General features: G+C 40.5%; 2 protein-coding genes across 8 annotated transcripts in view; one reads left to right on the top strand and one right to left on the bottom strand.

Moving 5' to 3' along the window:
- The window catches only part of BTD (biotinidase), a 44,942-nt gene extending 40,346 nt beyond the window's left edge, over positions 1-4,596 (bottom strand). The window contains exon 1 of one of the 4 annotated variants that reach the window (XM_025374352.1): positions 4,290-4,596. In XM_025374352.1, coding sequence (XP_025230137.1) covers positions 4,290-4,447 — 158 coding nt within the window. In that variant the 5' untranslated portion in view covers positions 4,448-4,596. Of the gene's footprint in view, positions 1-3,572; positions 3,917-4,043 lie in introns of those variants that run through there. The other 3 variants (XM_025374367.1, XM_025374357.1, XM_025374359.1) reach the window with 3 other exon arrangements.
- The window catches only part of HACL1 (2-hydroxyacyl-CoA lyase 1), a 40,472-nt gene continuing 21,931 nt past the window's right edge, over positions 4,088-22,628 (top strand). Inside the window, exons 1-8 of one of the 4 annotated variants that reach the window (XM_025374333.1) lie at positions 4,088-4,554; positions 4,742-4,846; positions 9,430-9,470; positions 13,140-13,220; positions 15,220-15,292; positions 18,325-18,402; positions 19,561-19,655; positions 21,906-22,018. In XM_025374333.1, the coding sequence (XP_025230118.1) occupies positions 4,474-4,554; positions 4,742-4,846; positions 9,430-9,470; positions 13,140-13,220; positions 15,220-15,292; positions 18,325-18,402; positions 19,561-19,655; positions 21,906-22,018 (667 nt within the window). In that variant the 5' untranslated portion in view covers positions 4,088-4,473. The remainder of the gene's footprint in view (positions 4,555-4,741; positions 4,847-9,429; positions 9,471-13,139; positions 13,221-15,219; positions 15,293-18,324; positions 18,403-19,560; positions 19,656-21,905; positions 22,019-22,628) is intronic. The other 3 variants (XM_025374338.1, XM_025374342.1, XM_025374348.1) reach the window with 3 other exon arrangements.

Raw genomic sequence — 22,628 nt, 5'->3', positions numbered from 1 at the left:
GGGGTACGGCCCAAGTAACTATTTGGAAAAAGCTTTCCAAGTGACTCTGATGCAACAGGGGCAGAGACTGTCACAGAAGGTACTGATATAAATAATACATGATGGAAGGGGGTGGGGTCCGTACTTCTCCAACAAGGACAGGAGGCATTGTGTCAAGGACTATTCAAAGTGCAAAGATGATTTCACATCTTTCTTCTTTTTTCTTTTTGAGATAGGATCTCGCTCTGTCACTCAGGCTGGAGTGCAGTGGTGCAATCTTGGTTTACTGCAACCTCTACCTCCCTGGCTCAAGTGATCCTCCCACCTCAGCCTCCTGAAGAGCTGGGATTACAGGTATGTGCCACCACACCCGGATAATTTTTGTATTTTAGTAGAGATGGGGTTTCACCATGTTGGCCAGGCTGGTCTCGAACTCCTGATCTCAAATGATCTGCCCAGCTTGGCCTCTCAAAGTGCTGGGATTACAGGCATGAGCTATTGTGCCCAGCCCATTTCACATCTTTCTGGAATGTCAATTTTACTTGACAGGTAAGCAGTTTAAAACGTCATTTTTATTTTGGGTAGTGATTTCATAGGTATGTATAGATATATATATAAAACTGTCAAAACTCATCTAACATTTAAGATCTGGGCATTGAATTTTATCCTTATTATAACTTAAAAAATGTCATTTTAAAGTTAAAATATGGATACATTCTAGATAGAATGCAAAATCTGCATTTTCTTTTTAGATATACTTTGAGACTTGAAAGAAGTCACCCTCTTAGATGGGTCCCTGATATAGTTTGGTTGTGTCCCCACTCAAATCTCATCTTGAATTATAGCTCCCATAATCCCCACATATGAGTGGTATCTGGTGGGAGGTAACTGAATCATGGGGGACGGTTTTTCCCATGCTGTTCTTGTGATCAAGTTGTGATGGTTTTATAAATGGGAGTTTCCCTGCACACACCCTTGCCTGTTGCCATGTAAGACGTGCCTTTGCTCCTCCTTCATCTTCCACCATGATTGTGACATCTCTCCAGCCATGTGGAACTGTGAATCTATTAAACCTCTTTTTCTTTATGAATTACCCAGTTTGGGATATTTCTTCATAGCAGTATGAAAATGGACTAACACAGAAAATTGGTAATGCAGAGAGTGGGGCACTGCTGTAAAGACAGCCGAAACTGTGGAAACAACTTTGGAACTGGGTAACTGGCAGAGGTTGGAACAGTTTGGAGGGCTCAGAAGACAGGAAAATGTGGGAAAGTCTGGAACTTCCTAGAGACTTGGAGAGCTCAGAAGACAGGAAAATGTGGGAAAGTTTGGAACCTCCTAGAGACTTATTGAATGGCTTTGACCAAAATGCTGATAGTGATATGGACAATAAAATTCATGCTGAGGTGGTTTCTGATGGAGATGAGGAACTTATTCAGAATTGGAGTAAAGGTTACTCTTGCTATGCAAAGAGACTAGTGGCATTTTGCCCCTGCCCTAGAGATCTGTGGAACTTTGAACTTGAGAGAGATGACTTAGGGTGTCTGGCAGAAGAAATTTCTAAATGGCAAAGTGTTCCAGAGGAAGCAGAGCATACAAATTTGAAAAATTTGCAGACTAATGATGCAGTAGAAAATAAAAACCCATTTTCTAGGGAGAAATTCAAGCTGGCAGCAGAAATTTGCATAAGTAATAAGGAGCCAACTATTAATCACCAAGACAATGGGGAAAATGTCTCTAAGGCATGTCAGAGACCTTCACAGCAGGCCCTCCCATCACAGGCCCAGAAACCTAGAAGGAAAAATGGTTTCATGGGTCAGGTCCAGGGTCCCCCTGCTGTGTGTAGCCTAGGAACTTGGTGTCCTGCATCCCAGCCATGCCAGCCATGGCTAAAAGGGGTCAATGTACAGCTCAGGCCTGGCTTCAGAGGGTGCAAACCTGAGGCCTTGGCAGCTTCCACATGGTGTTGAGCCTGCAGGTGCACAGAAGTCAAAAATTGAGGTTTGGGAACCTCTGCCTAGATTTCAGAGGATGTATGGAAATGCCTGGATGTCCAGGTAGAAGCTTGCTGCAGGGGTAGAGACCTCATAGAGAATCTCTGCTAGGGCAGTGTGGGAGGGAAATGTGGGGTGGGAGCCCCCATACAGAGTCCCTACTGCTGCACTGCCTAGTGGAACTGTGAGAAGGGGGCCACCATACTCCAGACCCCAGAATGGTAGATCCACTGACTGCTTGCATCATGTGCCTAGAGGTGCAGGCACTCAATATCAGCTTGTGAAAGCAGCTGCGAGTGGGAGTTGTAGCCTGTAAAGCCACAGGGGCAGAGCTGCTCAAGGCCGTGGGAGCCCAGCTCTTGCATCAGCATGACCTGGATGTGAGACACGAGGTCAAAGGAGATCATCATAGAGCTTTAATATTTGACTGCCCTGCTAGATTTTGGACTTGCATGGGGCCTTTAGCCCCTTTGTTTTGGCCAATTTCTCCCATTTGGAACAGGTATATTTACCCCACACCTGTACCCCATTGTATCTAGGAAGTAACTAGCTTGCTTTTGATTTTATAGGCTCATAGGCGGAAGGGACTTGCCTTGTCTCAGATGAGACTCTGGACTGTGGACTTTTGAGTTAATGCTGAAATGAGTTAAGACTTTGGGGGACTGTTGGGAAGGCATGATTGGTTTTGAAATGTGAGGATATGATATTTGGGAGGAACCGGGGCAGAATGGTTTGGCTGTGTCCTCACCCAAATCTCATCTTGAATTATAGCTCCCATAATCCCCACATGTGGTGAGAGGGACCCAGTGGCAAGTAACTGAATCATGGGGAGGGGGTTTTTCCCATGCTGTTCTTAGGATAGTAAGTCTCATGAGAGCTGATGGTTTTATAAAGGGCAGTTCCCCTGCACACGCTCTCTTGCCTGCCACCATGTAAGACATGCCTTTGCTCCTCCTTCACCTTCTGCCATGATTTTGAGGCCTCCGCAGCCATTTGGAACTGTGAGACCATTAAATCTCTTTTTCTTTATAAATTACCCAGTTTGGGGTATTTCTTTATAGCAGTATGAAAATGAACTAACACAGTCCCCATATGCAGGGAGGCAACCACTTCACTCTCCTCTGCTTGGGGTGGGGTTGAGAAAAAGAGGGGAAGAGCTTTTGAAAATACCCAGGACTAGAGTTTGAAAATGTCCAGGTTTAGAAATACTTTCACTTCCAGTGCTTCTCATTCATTTCACTACCCATGACCCACCCCCCTCTCATCTCTTTACTGTCCACTTATCACTGGTCTTTTTGCTTAAAATGACTCCAAATCCTCAAAAAATTAAAGTTCCACTGTTTATTATAATTGGGAATTTTATGTTTATTGTCATTGAGCAGAGGGTCTAATGACACTAAGGCAGTAGTTTCAGATATTGCACATTGCAAACGATTTTCACACAAAAATGTTTTAAAAGGCTACCGGGTGCAGGGCTGGTTGTAGGTAGGGACCCAACCTAGAATTATGAAACGCCATAGTTCCTAACTTTGGAAAGAGACGAGCGGAAAGTAATATGGATTAGTAGCAACGGCTGGAGAAAACAGTGCTCTCTACTACCTTCAAGGTGCCCTACTTCATCGCTTGGGACCCAACGGCTGAATAGTGGGTAGGAAACAGGATTCAGGGTCTCAAGCACGGTCTGGATCTACCGACTCTCACCGTCATTTTAACTCTCGCTGGGGTACACACCTGCTTCTGGATTTTAGTAACGTGTGTTACAATCATTTAAGGACTATAAAACCACAAGATTATGAGAGCGTAAACCACAAAGCGTGTAAGTAAATGTGCAGAAAACGCAACGCGGTAGCACAGCAGCAAGGAACAAAGCCAAGAACCCCAAACAGACAAGCTCGCCGCGCTTTCCGGCTCCCGGCAGCCTTTGCGCAGCCCTCCCGCAGCCCCCTGGTCGGCCGGGGGCGGGGTCTGGGCCGCACGCCGGCACCACGCCTATTCCACGCCGGCACCACGCCTATTCCACGCCGGCACCACGCCCATTCCGCGCCACGCCGCACCGCGCGCCCTCCGCACCTGCTCTTAGCGCGCCTTCCGCCCCGAATATGCGCATGCGCTACTCTCCCTTTACAGCCCCGAAAACGCTCCGGCTGGCCGACTCCAAAACAATGGCGAGAGGCCTCACAGCGCGGCTTCTTACTGCTTTGCATAGGCAGCAGTCTCCTGCTAGTCCCGCCTCCCTCTGGCACTCTGGCGCGCAAATGGAGGAGCCGGGAAGAGAGCGCAGTTCTGATTGGAGAACGCGCGTGTTTACATTCTCACCTCTCCCGGGGAGTGGACGAATTTAGACCGCCTCTTCCTTCCCGTTCTTTAGGAGAATTGGTTGCCCTCCTGTCCGTCAGAGGTGCAGTCCCACAGGGGGCGTGCCGCCGTTTTCGCGTTTGCCCCGCTGGGTGACTCCGCTTGTTTGTCGGCTGCATGAGTGCCTAGAGGTTTTCGGTGGAAGATGCCGGACAGTAACTTCGCAGAGCGCAGCGAGGAGCAGGTGTCTGGTGCTAAAGTCATCGCCCAGGCCCTGAAAACGCAAGTACGATGGACCTTCCTGGAAAGAAACGCTCCTACGGAAGCTGGCGGAGACCGCAATGTTGTCTCGGAGACGAGTAGAAATGGGCGATGGGAGTCGGGGGTTTTCTTTTTAGCGTCCGGGAGGGAGGGAAGGATGTGGCGATGTGGTGGGGCCGTGGGAGATTACTCTCTTGTTCTTCGTCCCTCAGGATGTGGAGTACGTATTTGGAATCGTAGGCATCCCAGTGACCGAAATTGCCATTGCTGCCCAGCAGCTAGGCATCAAGTACATCGGGATGAGGAATGAGCAAGCGGTGAGTATGGACGCAGGTGTCTGAATCCGTTACTGGGAATGATCAATAATAGCGGTAGGTATGCATTGCAAACACTCAGCGCTTACCACTCTTCTGCTGCTTTACACATATATCAATCACTGTTGAATATTAACTGTTGTTATACCTAGTTGACAGTTGAGAAAAGACACAGGTTAAGTAAAACTTGCCTTTGGTGACACAGCTGGGAGTAGCAGAGCCAGGATTTGAACCTACGTATTCTGGGTCTGAGTCCATGCTCTTACTACCATACTGTATGTCATGATTGGAAGAGACAGTTTATGAGTAAAGTCTGATTTCCTTATTAGGCTACAAGCTCCATTAGAGCGGGGATATTATTTCTTCACGACACGTCTGGTACCCCCAGTGCTTAGTGTGATGCCTGCATAAGCAAAGTGTTCAGAGGTTACCTGTGGGATAAATGAGTGAAGGCCAAGTCTTTGTTGTATGATCGGTTCGGGGCAGGGTGGAGGATATCACAAATGGTAAAGCCTTAATGGAAACTCAGATGTCTCAGATCCTAGCCTGACGCTCTTTCCACCACATCATGCTGCCACCTTTCTTAGAGGCTTACTTGGAAGCAGGATAAGGAAGGTACGACATTTTGTCAATCCACTTTTAAGTGCATCAATCCAACCTTGCCCTTCTCTCAGTAGTGCTGGCTTAAAAGATCAAGAATCCACTTCTGTGATATCACATACTGTCAGTCCAGCTGAGGCTAAGTATTCCTGCTCTACACTCCCACTGTTGCTTTCTAATTTAGATTCTTGCCTCCTCTTGCCCAAACAACTGCCTGGCCGCCCTAAATGGTGCCTTTTGCCATCATACGTGAGTGCATGGAGGGCAGAAGTTGTGGTTCATTTGTTATATCACCACAGTGCCTGGCTTGGTTGGTGCTTTCACATGGTGTGGATGCTTAATATTATGCATTATTTATTAATTGAATGACATTCTTTATCTACAAGGTTTGAGATTTGTATTTTTTATCTTAAAACTAGCAAGTCTTGAGTTTCTGTTGCTTCTACATTTTACTTGTCTTTGTTAGAACAACATTCTGTTCTTTCGTCTGTGTGAAAAAATGAAGCTATTGACCTATGAATGGAAACTATATTTAACTCTTTTTGTAGAGATGACATATCTGCTACTGATTTCTTTATACAGCAAACATTTATTGACTAAATATTGTATACTAAGGATTGTGCTACATAACCTGTAGGGGAGAGGGATGTAAAGGAGGAGTGAGGTTTAGTCTTGATCTTCAAGTTGATCAGTCTTGGAAGGTTAGGGTAAGACTTACAGAAAAAAACTCATCTATTATAACTCTCACAACAGATGTAGTAGCACAGAAGGGATGACTGGTTCTCTTTGAGGACAGAGAAGATTGCCTGTAGAGGTAATGTTAGTTCATGTGGTTCCATCGAGGTAGGTAAAGGCATGGTGAGCTGTGAGACGGGTAGGTAGGTTGAGGTTATGTTGTGGAGAATCAAAAAAGAATTTGAACTTTTTTTTTTTTAAACAATAGGCAATGGGGGAGACTAAAGGTTTTTCTAAACAGGTAGGAGATGTAATTAGGCTTGTATTTCAGAAAGGTGATGCCAGGCATGTTGTACATGCCAGTAATCCCAGCTACTTAGGAGGCTGAGGCAGGAGGATTACTCAAGTCCAGGAATTAGAGGCTGCCTGGGCAACATAGCATGACCTCTGTCTCTAAGTTTTATTTCAGCCCCTATAAGCTTAATTGAGGGTTCTTTAGGTCCCATGTACTGTGTTGGGTGTTGGATATAGAGATGAATGATAGTTCCTGGCTTTAAGGGGCTTACAGCCAAGCTGTGGAGACAGACACAAACAATTGTGTTATAAGGTGGTAAGTGCTGTGATAGAGAAATACCTAGGGTGCTATAAAGCCCAGGGAAGGAGTACCCAGGCTCAGCTTCCCACAGGAGATGATATCTGTGCTGTCCAGAAGGATAAGTAGTCATTAACCAGTTAGGAAGGAGGAGGCAGGCTCCTCTGGACATGATTCCTAGATTTTGGGCTTGCTTAATTGTGTGGATCTTACTGTCTGTGACTGAGACTGGGAATATAGAGGAAAGAGCCAGTTTGGAGGAGAAAGGTGATGTTCAGTTTTGAACACATGCATTTGAGATGTTGGTGGAACATCCCAGTAGATGTGTCCCTCAAGCAACCTGACTCTGTGGTAGTCAGAGGAAAACTTAAATGGTGCCTGAACTAAGGGTGGTGACAGAATGATTCAGAGGGAACATGAAAACAGGCTAAGGCATTCAGGAGCATGTTTGTGCTAAAGAGAAAGATGTAGTTGGGGGTAACTTGATTGTCTTTGATTAGATCCATAGAGTAATCAAGACATACTGACCAATTGGTCAGCAAGTAGGCAGATTGTCAGCAGGTTCATTGTTCTTGAGAGCTTACTGTGTGTGGGCACTATTCTGAGTGTTTTACACATATGAACTGATTTCATCCTCACAGCAGTGCTTTGAATTATTTTCATTTTATGGATGAGGAAACAGAGATGTAGAGCAACTTGCCAAAATTACACAGTAGAAAGTAGGGAAGCTGGGATTTAAATCAAAACAGATTGGCTCCAGAGTCAGCTTTCTAAGTACCATGTACACTGCTCTGCCTGTGAATGGAAGTAGTTTAGTAGAGGAACAGATCTTTTATGGTCATAAAACCGGTTACGGCCAGGCGCGGTGGCTCATGCCTGTAATCTCAGCACTTTGGGAGGTCAAGGTGGGCGGATCACCTGAGGTCAGGAGTTTGAGACCAGCCTGACCAACATGGAGAAACCCTGTTTCTACTAAAAATACAAAATTAGCTGGCTGTGGTGACGCATGTTTGTAATACCAGCTACTCGGGAAGCTGAGGCAGGAGAGTTGCTTGAACCTGGGAGGTGGAGGTTGCTGTGAGCCAATATTGCGCCATTGCACTCCAGCCTGGGCAACAAGAGCGAAACTGCGTCTCAAAAAAGAAAAACAAAACTGTTACCTCTCAACTTTTGACATTTCCTACCAGAGGAATATACTTTTTGTTACATGTTGTATGTTTTGCATTGCCTAGCAACATTTCTTACCTAGCTATCATAAGTGGGCAATTCTTTTGGGTGTCTAAATAAAGTGTTCTTATTGCAGCAGGTATGTACATGCCTGCATTTCTTAGGAGTTGTCTTATTCTTCTAATGTGAATTTGGCCTTATGTGCAAAAGGGAAGAGAGACAGGACCAGTAGAGAATAGCAACACAGGAAAAGAGCAACGCCTTTTGTGCAGGTTCTCAGTGGGTATATGATAGTAGAGACAGTTGAGATTGTGATCCATAAACATTTCCTTTCTGTTTTTTTTTTTACATTTATGTTCTTAATGTGGATTTCTTTAAGACAGTATACTACTTCATTTAAAGCTGAGTGAAGGCTAGGAAATACACAATCTATTGTTATTTCTAAAGAAATGAGAAGAAATAATACTGGGAAAAAAAATGATGTCACAAACTAAGAAGAAGAATTTGAGAGAGCACTCAGCATTTTCCCAGGTTATCTTGTGTGCATTTAATTTAGTGCCCCCTCTCTTCCTGATTATGAGCTGAAGTAGAGTTACAAGGTAAAAACTATCCATATGCAGGCCATAAAGGAAATCTCAATAAATTGCCAAGGATTGAAAGCTTGCAGTATGTGTGACCTGACCATGTGGAAGTAAAGTGGAACTCGGTAACAGATCACTGAGAAGAATCTCAAACATTTGGAAATTAAGCAACATAGTGTTTGGTATTGTGTAAATATTTGAAAAGATTAACAAGATGAATAAACTTCAAGATAGACTGATTGAGAATAAAAGAGAAAACAGATTACCAATGTCAGGAATAAAAAAGGAGATATCACTACAGATCCTAATTAGCCAGTAGGTTGAAGAAGAAATCACAATGGAAAGTAGAAAATATTTTGAATAGAATGATAATGAAAAGATGCAATCTCAAACTTGTAACCTATAACTAAAGCAGTTTTTAGAGGGAATCATTTTAAACAAATCTATTAGTAAAGAAAATTAAAAACCAGTGTTCTAAATTTGTATTTTAAGAAGCTGGAAAAAGAAAAGCAAATCAAATTCAAAATGACTGAAATAATAAATACGAGAACAGAAATCAATGAAATAGAAAACAATAGAGAAATACCAACAAAGGCACAAATATGTTCTTTGAAAAGATGGATAAATTTGATAAACGCCTCATGAGACCGATGAAGAATAAAAGAATGAAAACAAATTACCAATATCATTAATAAAATAGGACATTCCTGTTGATCCTGCAGATACTTAAGCAATCGTAAGAGGATGTTTCGAATAACACACATATGAACAAATTTCCTGAAAAACTGAAAATTAGATAACTTTAACCATTATTTGAAATTTTTGCATAGAACACTTATTGCTAAGATGGGAAGTGTTTTAATTCTGCCTTTGCCATTACATTTTTGTCTCTTAATTTAATAGTAAGTTGCTCTCATAAATGTACTATAAGGATCCCAATATGCTCAAGTCCCAGTGTTCTTTCTTCGTAGGCTTGTTATGCTGCCTCCGCGATTGGATATCTGACAGGCAGGTAAACTAAAATCTGTTTCACTTCAATTTAATATTTTGGGGTAGAGCTATTATGTCTTTCAGCTGAAGGGTGAGTTCATTTGGAAAGATTATAGAAGAATATATTAAATAACAAGATAAAAAAATTGAAAACTCCCTGAGGGCCACATCAAAAGAATAATGATAGCAGAAGTGTTTTAGAGTGGAACACATTGCCATTTTGCAGAGTGAATCACTGGTGATCAGATAGTGAGTTGATGTGTGATACCTTGTGTTGGATCTCACAACTACACCCCAGCACACTTAATACAAAAATGCTTGGTTCAAAATGTGGCTGTTGGGACCTGGTCCATGCATTCTGATTTTTTAGTGTGTATCCATGTTACCTAACTACTACTCCCTTTTTATTATTAAAAATTAATACATTTGAAAAATGTTCATTTTGGAAAACTTGGAAAATATAGAAAGCATCAAGAAAAAATGAAAATCGACTGGGCACGGTGGCTCACACCTGTAATACCAGCACTTTGGGAGGTTGAGGCGGGTGGATCACCTGAGGTCAGGAGTTTGAGACCAGCCTGGCCAACATGGTGAAACCCTGTCTCTACTAAAAATACAAAAATCAGCCTCATGTGGTGGCACGCGCCTGTAATCCCAGCTACTCAGGAGGCTGAGGCAGGAGAATCAGCTTGAACCTGGGAGGCGGAGGTTGCAGTGAGCTGAGATTGCGCCACTGCGCTCCAGCCTGGGCGATAGAGCGAGACTCCGTCTCAAACAAAAAAAAAGGAGAACAAGATGAAGAGAATGAAAATCACCTATGATCTCACAACTGTTAAGAATTGGTCATTTTCTTCCGATTTTTTTCCCCTACAGTTGTATTTTTTAAGCAGAATTTGGACTCTCACGGTAATATGTATCATACTTTTTTCATTTCTATTACTTTTAATACACTTTCTAATTTCCAAAAATGAAACTAGTAATTTAGTTGCTAAGAAATGTAAACTAATAAGATCTCAAAGTCTAGACCTCACCAGAACAGTTTTTTTTCTGTGATAAGAAACTTGTGAATTTGAGCCTGAAGAAAATAGGCCATCAAGTAACACTATTGTCAGCATTTTCTGCCACTTTATTTACGTATGACAAATACTTTTAATCTTTTCGTTTAGCTTGGAAAGCATTTAAATTATAGTTATTTATTTATTTATTTTTTTTGAGACGGAGTCTCGCTGTGTCGCCCAGGCTGGAGTGCAGTGGCGCGATCTCGGCTCACTGCAAGCTCCGCCTCCCGGGTTCACGCCATTCTCCCGCCTCAGCCTCCGAGTAGCTGGGACTACAGGCGCCCGCCACCACGCCCGGCTAGTTTTTTGTATTTTTAGTAGAGACGGGGTTTCACCATGTTAGCCAGGATGGTCTCGATCTCCTGACCTCGTGATCCACCCGCCTCGGCCTCCCAAAGTGCTGGGATTACAGGCTTGAGCCACCGCGCCCGGCCAATTATAGTTATTAATTGATGCCTTAATGTAAAAAATGCTAGAACAATGATTAAGACAATGGTTAAAAGTTCATACTTTTTTTTTTTCTTTTTCTTTTTTTCTTTTGAGATGGAGTCTTACTCTGTCGCCCGGCTGGACAGTGCAGTGGTGCGCGATCTCAGCTCACTGCAACCTTTGCCTCCTGGATTCTAGCAATCCTCCTGCCTCAGCCTCCTGAGTAGCTGGGACTACAGGAGTGCGCCACCATGCCCAGCTAATTTTTGTATTTTAGTAGAGATGGGGTCTCACCATGGTGGCCAGGATGGTCTTTATCTCTTGACCTTGTGTTCCGCCGGCCTCGGCCACCCAAAGTGCTGGGATTATAGGCGTGAGCCACCATGCCCGGTGTAGAAGTTTGTATTTAAAAATTTTTTGCTATTTGAATAAACTTCTGGAATTGCACTGGCAAGTATAGTAGCCACAAGCGATATGTACCTGTTTACATTTAAATTAATTAAAATTAAATAATATTTAAATCATAGTTTATCAGTTTGTAGTAGCCACATTTCAAGTGCTCAGCAACCATGTCAGTAGTGGCTACCGTATCATACTGCAAATGCAGAACATTTCTATTACTATACAAAGTTCTGTTGGATAGCACTGTTCTAGAAGTTTAGTTTACTTGGTGATAATTACTTATTTTCAAGTCTGTCTTGAACAGAAATTTTTAAGAAATTATTTTATAAATATAAAATGGCAAACTGAATTATATTAAGATACCTTTTCCCTGAGTGCTTTAAGCTTAGAAAGTCACACCGAAGGGTAAAACATTCAAGTTGAATATTTATTTGGAGTCTCACTCTCGCCCCCAGGCTGGCGTGCAGTTGCACCATCTCGGCTTGCTGCAACCTCCACCTCCCAGGTTCCAGCAATTCTCCTGCCTCAGCCTCCCAAGTAGCTGGGACTACAGGTGCACACTACCACACTCAGCTAGCTTTTATATTTTTTATAGAGACAGGGTTTCACCATATTTCCCAGGCTGGTCTTGAACTCCTGGGCTTAAGTGATCCATCCACCTCAGCCTCTCAACATGCTGGGATTATAGACATCAGCCACTGCCCTCAGCCTCAAGTTCAGTTTTAAAAGATTTTGGGGGCCGGGGCGTGATGGCTTATGCCTGTAATCCCAGCACTTTGGGAGGCTGAGGTGGGCGGATCACCTGAGGTCAGGAGTTTGAGACCAGCCTGACCAACATGGTGAAACCCCCATCTCTACTAAAAATACAAAAATTAGCCAGGCATAGTGGCAGGCGCCTGTAATCCCAGCTACTTGGGAGGCTGAGGCAGGAGAATCACTTGAATCCAGGAGGTGGAGGTTGCAGTGAGCTGAGATCGAGCCATTGCACTCCAGCCCGGGGGACAAGAACTAGACTTCGTCTCAAAAAAAAAAAAAAGAAAAAAGAAAAAAAAGATTTTGGGCAAAGCACTGCATTCAGAATTACTTTCCTATCAAAGATCAGTTGACGTTATATTTATTTGTTAAGAAATGAAAAAAACCTGTTTTTCATACAAAAGTGAACTCAGCAGTCAAAAATTTGCTTTTGTAGGCCATTAACTTGATTTAGCCCAGATGTAGGATCAAAATAAGTGGTTAGTGATATAAGGTGTGAAAATGATAGGTACCTTATTTCTTCCAAGAAATCCGATAAATATAATCTTTCTTTTTTTGGGCCAGGCATGCTGGCTTATGCTTGTAATCCCAGCACTTTGGGAGGCCAAGACAGGCGGATCGCTTGAGCCCAGGAGTTCAAGAGCAGCCTGGGCAACATGGTGAAATCCTGTCTCTACCAAAAAAAAATACAAAAAATTAGCCAGGCGTGGTGGCATCTGCCTGTAGTCCCAGTTACTTGGGAGGCTGTGGTGGGAAGATTACCTGAGCCTAGGAGGTTGAGGCTGCAGTGAGCCCTGATCGTGCCACTGCACTCCAACCTGGGCGACAGAGTGAGATGCTATCTCAAAAAAAAAAAAAAAAAGTGTGTGTGTATATATATATAAATTTTTTTTATTAAGAATATTCTAATAATTATTTTACCAGTTATACTATAGACCTGTAGGTCTTTCTTTTGAAGTCCAAGATTGCCGTGTTTCACACTAAAGTGTTATGAATCAGTTGTTACATTTGACTTGATTTTAGTAAAATAAATTCTGTTTTGCTTTTAGGCCAGGAGTCTGCCTTGTTGTTTCTGGCCCAGGTCTCATCCACGCCTTGGGTGGTATGGCAAATGCAAACGTGAACTGCTGGTAATCATGCTATTATTACTGAAAACATTTTCTTAAAAAGGTCACTGCAGGATTTTACTGAGTAGAGCTAATACTGATCTAGGGTAGAAAGACTTGGGGGAAAAAACCCTTCAATTCTTAGAAACCGAAAGTAGAAAGTTACTGGGGAGGGAATGAGGAGGAGGAGGAGGGGGAATAGGGAGCTAGGTCAAAGGGTACAAAGTTTCAGTCAAGTAGAACAAAGCCTGGAGATCTAATGTACAACATGAAAGCTGTAGTTAATAATATTGTGTATTGTAAATTTGCAAAGAGAGTAAATTTTAGGTACTTTTACCAAAAAAAGTGACTATTTCTACAGTATCTTAGGAAAAAAGTACCATGAATGTGTTAATTTGCTTGACTGTAGTAATCATTTCACTATATGTGTGTCAAAACATCATATGGTATTCCTTAAATATATATAACTAACAAAAGAATATTAGGACGAAAGTTCAAAGCACCAGCAATTTATTTACTTAGAGACGAACACTTTTTCTTTTTTTTCTTTTTTGACGCGGAGTCTCACTCTGTCACCTAGGCTGGACTGCAGTGGTGCAATCTTGGCTCACCACAACCTCTGCCTCCCAGGTTCAAGTGATTCTCCTACTTCAGCCTCCCAAGTAGCTGGGATTACAGGCCCCCGCCACCATGCCCGGCTAATTTTTGTATTTTTAGTAGAGACGAGGTTTCATCATGCTGGCCAGGCTGGTCTCAAACTCCTGACCTCAGATGATCCACCTGCTTCAGCCTCCCAAAGTGCTGGGATTACAGGCATGAGCCACCGCACCCAGCTGAGATAAACACTTTTAACATTTTAGAGTTTCCTAATATGTGTGTGTATGTGTGAATGTGTATGTAGTTCTATTTACTTTAAGTGAAGAATTGTTTTTTTAAAGATCCCAGCTCAGTGTGTAAAAATGTGGCCAATTTTTCACCTTGTTTTGCATAGGTAGGAAGATATTTAAAATTCTTATATTCATTTAGTTTGCTTTATATATAAACTACTTAGTACTTATTCTCTGATCTTGCCCTTGACTCCATCTCTGGCACGTTACCAATGAGATCAGGTTGAAGGGGGTTAGGTTCTAATCAATTTGGAACATATTTAATCTTTCTAGTGGAAAGGACATTGTTTTCTTTCTTGCCCTGTGTTTCTTATAGTTTCTTCTTTACTTTCCTTTTGATCTTTCTCTTCTTAATCTGCTTAAAGGTGTTACATTTTTTAAGTACCTTAGGGTTTGCCATATCTTTTTTTTTCCACATTGAAGGGTAAGAATTTCATTGCTGAGGAATGTCACTTATTTTGTAATTTCCAAATATATTCACTTAGGAAAGTGTAAAATTTTTCTTCCCCTTGTCCCAAAAGTAATAAGAAAGGCATAAAAATTTATTTTATGTCAGTATACAGGGAAGTTTAGCATCAGCATCCAAAAGGGGAAGAAGGGAAGAAAAACTATACGTTTTGTCTTTTTCTGATATTGAGGAAAGTTCTGTCATATCAGGTTGCTTCCTAGCTATTTTTTAATCAACAGTTTCTTTTTTTTCTTTCTTTTCGTTCTTTCGACAGAGTCTTGCTCTGTCACCCAGGCTGGAGTGCAGTGGCACAATCTTGGCTCTCTGTAACCTCTACCTCCCAGGTTCAAGCAATTCTCCTACCTCAGCCTCCTGAGTGACTGGGATTACAGGTGCCTGCCACCATCCCCAGCTAATTTTTGTATTTTGTATAGAGCTAGGGTTTCACCATGTTGGCCAGGCTGGTCTTGAACTCCTGACTTCAAGTGATCCACCCGCCTCGGCCTCCTAGAGTGCTGGATTACAGGCATGAGCCACCTTGCCCAGCCTTAATCTACAGTTTCTAAGAGAAAAATATAATATTCTCTCCCTTTAACATTTATTATTTGTTATGAATTAGACATTCTGTTTAGTGTTTCACATGATGATCTCATTTGTAATTATCTTGTTAAAAAAATGACTGTTTCAGGCCCTTGCTTGTGATTGGTGGTTCCCCTGAAAGAAACCAAGAAACGATGGGAGCTTTCCAGGAGTTTCCTCAGGTATCCAACTTTAAGATGTTATTTTTTTTATTTTTAATTTTTGAAACAGGATCTTGCTTTGTTGCCCAGGCTGGAGTGTGATGGTGCGATCTCAGCTCACTGCAGTCTTGACCTCCTGACCTCAAGCAATCCTCCCACTTTGGCCTCCCAAGCAGCTGGGACTACAGATTCGCACCACCATGCCTGGCTAATTTTTGAATTTTTTGTAGAGACGAGGTTTCACCATGTTGCCCAGGCTGGTCTTGAACTCCTGAGCTCAAGCGATCTGCCCGCCTTAGCTTTCCAAAGTGCTGGGATTACAGGCATGAGCCACCGCACCTGGCCTGCAACTCTTAAGATTTTGATAACACGATACATACACACCATTAAGAGTTAGGGAGAAGATTAAAAAAACCCTCCTGTTTGCAAAATAAAATAAATAAATTAGAAGTACCTGAAGTAACTTAAAGGTAATTATCTTGAGCTACTATAAGACAACCTCAGGGTGGGTATTAAGGGTGAGCTTAGGCCCTGCTTAGAAACAAGCTTTTAAGAAATACACCTTTGTGACAGGATTTTAAGCTCTGAAAATAGGCTCTTAAAAGAGTCAAGAAGAGGTAGGAATAAAAATGATTTTGGACTATGCCTCCCAGACTTTAGGGAAATAAATGAGAGGAAAAATCTTACTCAAAATGATTGTCAGTAGACTCTGGGTAAGCATATTTTTGTTTTAGAAGGAGGAAAGAAGGCATTTCAAAATTAAAAGAAACTTGAAAGAATATATCAACAAAATGCTACAGTTTTAAGAATAAAGCTCTCACGCCTGTAATCCTAGCACTTTGGGAGGCCAAGGTGGGCAGATCATGAGGTCAGGAGATCAAGACCATCCTGGCTAACACGGTGAAACTCCATCTCTACTAAAAACACAAAAAAATTAGCCGGGCTTGGTGGTGGGCACCCGTAATCCCAGCTACTCGGGAGGCTGAGGCAGGAGAATGGCATGAACCTGAGAGGCAGAGCTTGCAGCGAGCCGAGATCGAGCCACTGCACTCCAGTCTGGGCGAAAGAGCGAGACTCTGTCTCAAATAAATAAATAAATAAATAAATAAATAAATAAATAAATAAATAAAAATAAAGCTAGACAAGGTGTTTCATAACTGTATTCCTAGCTACTCAGCTGCTAGGCTGAGGCGGGAGAATTGCTGGAGCCCAAATGTTTGAGACCAGTCTGTGTAACATATTCAGGTCTTGTCTCTTTCTTTTTTTTCTCTCTCTTTTTTGAGACAGGTTATGACTGTGTTGCCCAGTCTGGAGTGCAGTGGTGTGATCTTGGCCCACTGCAACCTCCTGGGCTTAAACCATCCTCCCACCTCAGCCTCCCGAGTGGCTGGGACTATAGATAGGCACACACCACCATGCCCAGATAATTTTTGTACTTTTTGCAGAGACAGTGTTTTGCCATGTTGCCCAGGCTGGTCTTGAACTACTGACCTCAAGTAACCCACCCACCTTGGCCTCCCAGAGTGTTGGGATTACAGGCATGAGCCACCACACCCATCCAAGAGACCTTGTCTTTTTTTTTTTTTTAAAAAAGGAACAGTTGTAGGAAACAAATAGATGAAAGTGAATGATTGACACTTAAGATGCAAATATATTTGAGCATTTACAGGGACAAAGTTAAAATCATTAGACAGCCGGGCACAGTGTCTCATCCCTGTAATCACAGCACTACTTTGGGAGGCCCAAGCGGATAGATCACTTGAGGTCAGGAATTTGACACCAGCCTGGCTAACATGTTGAAACCCTGTTTCTACTAAAAAATACAAAAATTAGCCGGGCTTCGTGGCAGGTGCCTGTAATCCCAGCTACTTGGGAGGCTGAGGCAGGAGTATCCCTTGAACCCAGGAGGCAGAGGTTGCAGTGAGCCGAGATTGCACCACTATACTCCAGTCTGGGTGACAAGAGCGACACTCTGTCTCAAAAATAAATACATAAATAAAATCATTAGACAAAGTCTCTTTGTAAATCAGGAATCATTGTTGAGAACTTCAAAACATAAACTTTCATATATGATAAACTAAAATACTGAACTGTAGTATAGGTTAATGCAGAAATTATATTTTTATACTCTTAGAAATGAATTGAAGTTTTATTTAGTTAATGGTAGATGATAACAACAGTTATTTAAAAGATGCTGATGTGTTTGGAAAATAAGTAGAGCAGATAAGTTAATTAAAAGGAAATCTAAAGTTACTGTAGAAACTATATAGGTGAAAAAGAAAACAGGATAAATGTCCACTACATATTTTTTTCCTGAAATGGAAAATAATAGTTTATTAGATCAAATTTAAAAACAGAAGAGGAAGAATCCAAATATCTGTTTTTTGTGGAAGTCCTTAAAACTAAAGGACATGAACATAGACTGAAAATCATGGGGTGATCTTAATTTTGTCATGCCTGGGACTATCAGTTTTTCATAGATTTCATACTGAAATTGTAAAACTATTTCAAGAGAAACAGTTTCTATATAATGCCTCAAGATATATTAAGCAGTGAAAAATTATCATTACTGAATTCATATGTTCTAAACACCATAGCAAGAAGGCACATAAAAGGAACACTGGCAGAAATGTAAGAATAGATTATTATTATAACAAAATATAACAGATGAAGTTACATATTCTTATCTGTGAAATTGCTGGATCCAAAGATACGCTGATTTAAATTTTTTGTAGATTGTGTTAACTTCCTTTCCCATTTATAGTCTCACCAGCAGTTTGTAGAATTTTCCTGTGTTGTGTTAGATGGTGGGTATTATCAAACTTTTGCATCTTTGCCAAAAGATTTTGCATCTTTGGTATGATATGCTTCCTGAATCATACCAAGGCAAAACTTTGTGCTTTGAATAGGCTTTTAAGGGACAGTCTAGGTAATGCATTTTCTCCATCTTGCCTCTAAACATAAAAGAAACTAATTACTTAACATTTTGTCTTCTTTCAGGAGAGTAATATGATTGTGAGCTGAATTTTAAGTGATTTTCATTTTCCACGTAGGTTGAAGCTTGTAGATTATATACCAAGTTCTCTGCCCGTCCAAGCAGCATAGAAGCTGTTCCTTTTGTTATTGAAAAGGTATGGTATTTAGTAACAAGCTCTCCAAGTCAACTGATTTTTCTCAGTTGCTTATATTTAATGTTATTCTTATTCTCAGAAGAATGAGTGACAAATTGGAATATACTCAGGCAGTTAAAAATGGCATTGTTAGAAAACTATTTACATTTTAATGTTCACTGTCATTACATTTAATTATAGAGAGGTAAAATAAGTTATTTTTGGAAAAAGTTTCTCCTGTGTTTTAGTTTTTAAAATTACCTTTTTAATTATACAAAAGTAAAGAGAAAGGTTTATAATGAACCCCTGAGTACCTTTTCTCTTGTGCTTTTGCAAAAGATTATTTTTGAAAATTGGGACTAAACCAAAACCCTCTAAGACCCTCTGTTCGTTAATTAAACAGCATACAGGTTGATTATTCCTTACCTGAAATGCTTTTCAGAAGGGTTTCTGACTGCAGATTTTTTCAGATTTTAGAATATTTGCATATATATAATGAGACATCTTGGGGGTATGACCCAAGTCTAAATATGAAATTCATTTATGTTTTATATGTGCCTTATATACATAGTCTGATGATAACTTTATTTTTCCCTTGGGGACGCTGAATAAACTGTTTAGACACCTGCATTTTGACTGTGAGCTGTCACATGAGGTCAGATGTGGAATTCTCCACTTGTATCATCATGTTGGCACACACAAAGTTTCACATTTTGGAAGATTTTGGATTTTTGGATTACAGATAATCTGTATTATAAATTATAATCAGCATTTATACATGAAATTATGTTTGAGCTGTTTCAAAACCAGGAGTTACAGAAACCGTTTGATACATGTAACAACATCACAGTTTCTGAAAACACTGCCAGATTATTAAGATTAGGGAGCAGGTGAAAGTACATATTACAGTGCAAAAACTTGGCAGGCAGAGGCTGGTGAATAATTTCCAAAACTAAAGTGTAATAGAACATGAATTTTAAAGCCCTAAATGAATACTTTCTTATCTGTCTCCCTTTTAAACAAAAAATCTTTAAAACTGTAGTCAATAGAAGACATTTCAATTGTGATCATCAGAAAGATGAAAATAGTGTTCATAATTACAGTTTTAAATTATCTTTGAGTAGAATATGATAAGACTGAGATTTTACAAATCTTTTCTTCTACTTGTAATGAACGTAGGCAGTGAGAAGCAGTATCTATGGTCGTCCAGGTGCTTGCTATGTTGACATACCAGCAGATTTTGTGAACCTTCAGGTGAATGTGAGTTCTATAAAGTGAGTAATAGTTATGCTGGAATTCTTTCTTCAATGTACATGTCTTATCATAATGCCTACCTTTCTAGAAGAATTTACCCAGCAGTTTATAAGTTAATTTCCATTTGTCTTAACTTGATGATTTAGTAATTAAACTGAATCCTAGCCAAAGGGCTTAATTCTCTTAATTAAAATGATATTAGTAGGTATTTCTGGATTTAATTACTAAACCAAATACTTAGAACGTCCTGAACTCCTCGTTGAAATTATTCCTCCATTAACCATAAATATACATCCCTTGTTAATGTAGTATGGGTCCTTGAGAATCTTTATAATGTAAGCCAAGAGGTTCGGTGATTATTAAAAATTATTAAGACTCAGGATAAAAAACATCTAGCTGTCTCTGTGGTTAACAAATATTCCAATATAGAGGTTTCTATGATTTCTCATATTCTCATATTTCTTAAATAAACACTAAGTGAAAAGAAGTACAAAAATCATTTTTCACTGATATCTAAGTCATCCCCTGATAAGGATAGGTACTTGGGGTTAAAGCATCATGGGTACCGTTTAGTGCATTTCTGCTGTTGTGGACCAAATGGATCTTTAGTGACTACAGAGAGACAATGGGTCTTACTGTTTACTCTGTGTACCAAAGAGTGATTTTTTTTGTTTTTTTTTTTGAGATCGAGTCTCTCCCTGTTGCCCAGGCTGGAGTGCAGTGGCACAGTCTCAGCTCACTGCAACCTCTGCCTCCCAGGTTCAAGCGATTCTTCTGCCTCAGCCTCCCAAGTAGCTGGGATTACAGGCGCCTGCCACCATGCTCGGCTAATTTTTGTATTTTTAGTAGAAACAGGGTTTCACCATGTTGGCCAGGCTGGTCTCGAACTCCTGACCTCATGATCTGCCAACCTTGGCCTCACAAAGTGCTGGGATTACAGGCATGAGCCACCGTGCCTGGCCAGGAGTGATTTTTATTTGAGAGAGCTGGATAAAAAAGACATCTGTTTATTCTGCCTAATAGCTGAACATGATAATCAAAATAATACTAAGGGGAGGAGGGCAAGCTCAGGTAAGTTAACTCTGTAAGCCTTCTTTTAAATTTTATACAGATTGTCCTTTTCTATCATATGTCTAAATATTTTGACAATATGTCTAAATTTTATACAGTATAATTTATATTAATTAGAATAAATGAAATGTCACAGGACTTGGTGTTCAGAAATACTTGACTGTGACAGTTTGAATATTTATTTTACTAATGCATATTGTGATACTAAAATATTAACACCCAGTGAGTGGAAATGTAGTGAGGCCAGGTGTGGTGGCTCACATCTGTAATCCCAGCACTTTGGGAGGCCGAGGTGGGTGGATCACCTGAGGTAGGAGTTTGACACCAGCCTGGCCAACATGGTGAAACCCCATCTCTACGAAAAATGCAAAAATTAGCCAGGCTTGGTGACATGTGCCTGTAGTCCCAGCTACTTAGGAGGCTGAGGCAGGAGAATCACTTGAACTCGGGAAATGGAAGTTACAGTGAGCTAAGTTCGCACCACTGTACTCCAGCCTGGGTGACAGAGTAAGACTCTGTCTCCAAAAAAAAAAAAAAAAAAAAAGAAATGTGGTAAGGTGTTTAAAAGCATGGACTTTGGAGACAGAATGACTGGTTCAATCCAGTCTCTGCCATGTGCCATCTGGAGATCTTGGATAAGTTACTTTCTCTGAGTCCTTTTTTTCCCTCAGTGGTGAAGTGGAGATGATGTTAATACCTAACCTCATTGTTTTGACAGATAAATGAGAATAAATGGCACATAGCAAACATTAGATTTTATTATGTTTTTACTGTTAAGACAGCTGCTACTGCTACTGCAGTACAAAGCCATTAACTCAGATTTTCTGTCAATGAATTGACCATTTCACTGGCTATTAGATGATATCAGGGAATAACTCTTAATTTACCAGATGTGATAATGATGTGATAGTTGAATATAGGAGAAGGTCCTTATTATTCACAGCTCCACGGAGAAATTTTTAAGGGTAAAGTGTCTTGATGCCTATTATTTACTTTAGAATAGTTCAGGAAAAATAAATGCATGTTTATGTGTGTATATATGAAACAAATGTGGTAAAATGATATTAAGTTGTTAGATCTATATGGGGGTATGTGGGGACTTATTGTACTATTTTTTCTACCTTTCTATATATTTGAAATTTTCACAATGAAAAGATCAGAGCTGGTCTCTTTTAATTAATAGGGCTTTTTTTTTCCAGGCACGTGGAGCGCTGCATGTCAGCTCCTATTAGCATGGCAGAAACCTCTGCTGTGTGCACGGCAGCTTCTGTTATTAAGAATGCCAAACAGCCCCTTCTTATCATCGGGAAAGGTAACATGAATAGAACTCTAAATCTTGCTAGGTTTTTGAAAGTGCCAATTCTTTTTATAAACTTTTGTTGTTTATTAATGTCTGTTCTAATGTTTGAAATTGGAGTAAGAATTCTCATCATCCATTTAGCATTATTTGTTTTGAAATTATAGGCATTAATGCCCAGAGATTTCACCCTTTTAGGGAAATACTACCTATTTAATTTCTTTGGTCTTATTAGTGAAATGTGTTTATTCTATTATAAAACATTTTGGAAAACCAAGAAAAGTAGAAGTTCCTTCATCTAAGGTAGCTATTTTTAACATTTAGTACATTTCTATTCCTTTTGACATATATATTACGTACTGTGCTCATACTATATAGACAGTTTTGTATTCTACCTTATTCATTTAAGATTATAATATTTTTCATCTTAGAAGTATTTCCTAAATATATTTTTTAATGTGTCTTCATGTGTACATTAACACTTACTTTCCTGGCAAATATTTAAATCTTTGCCAATTACTATTTGTTTGTTTAGAGTAGCTGTGGCAAACATGTTTGTGCCTAAAGCTTTTTCTGTATTTAGGATTTAAGATTCCTAGAAAGAAAAGTTAGAGGGTATTAATAT

The sequence above is a fragment of the Theropithecus gelada genome, chromosome 2 (genome assembly GCF_003255815.1).
Source record: "Theropithecus gelada isolate Dixy chromosome 2, Tgel_1.0, whole genome shotgun sequence".
NCBI classification, from domain to species: Eukaryota; Metazoa; Chordata; class Mammalia; order Primates; family Cercopithecidae; genus Theropithecus; species Theropithecus gelada.
Note: the sequence above shows the minus strand (reverse complement) of the source record. Positions and strands in the feature narration are given on the sequence as shown.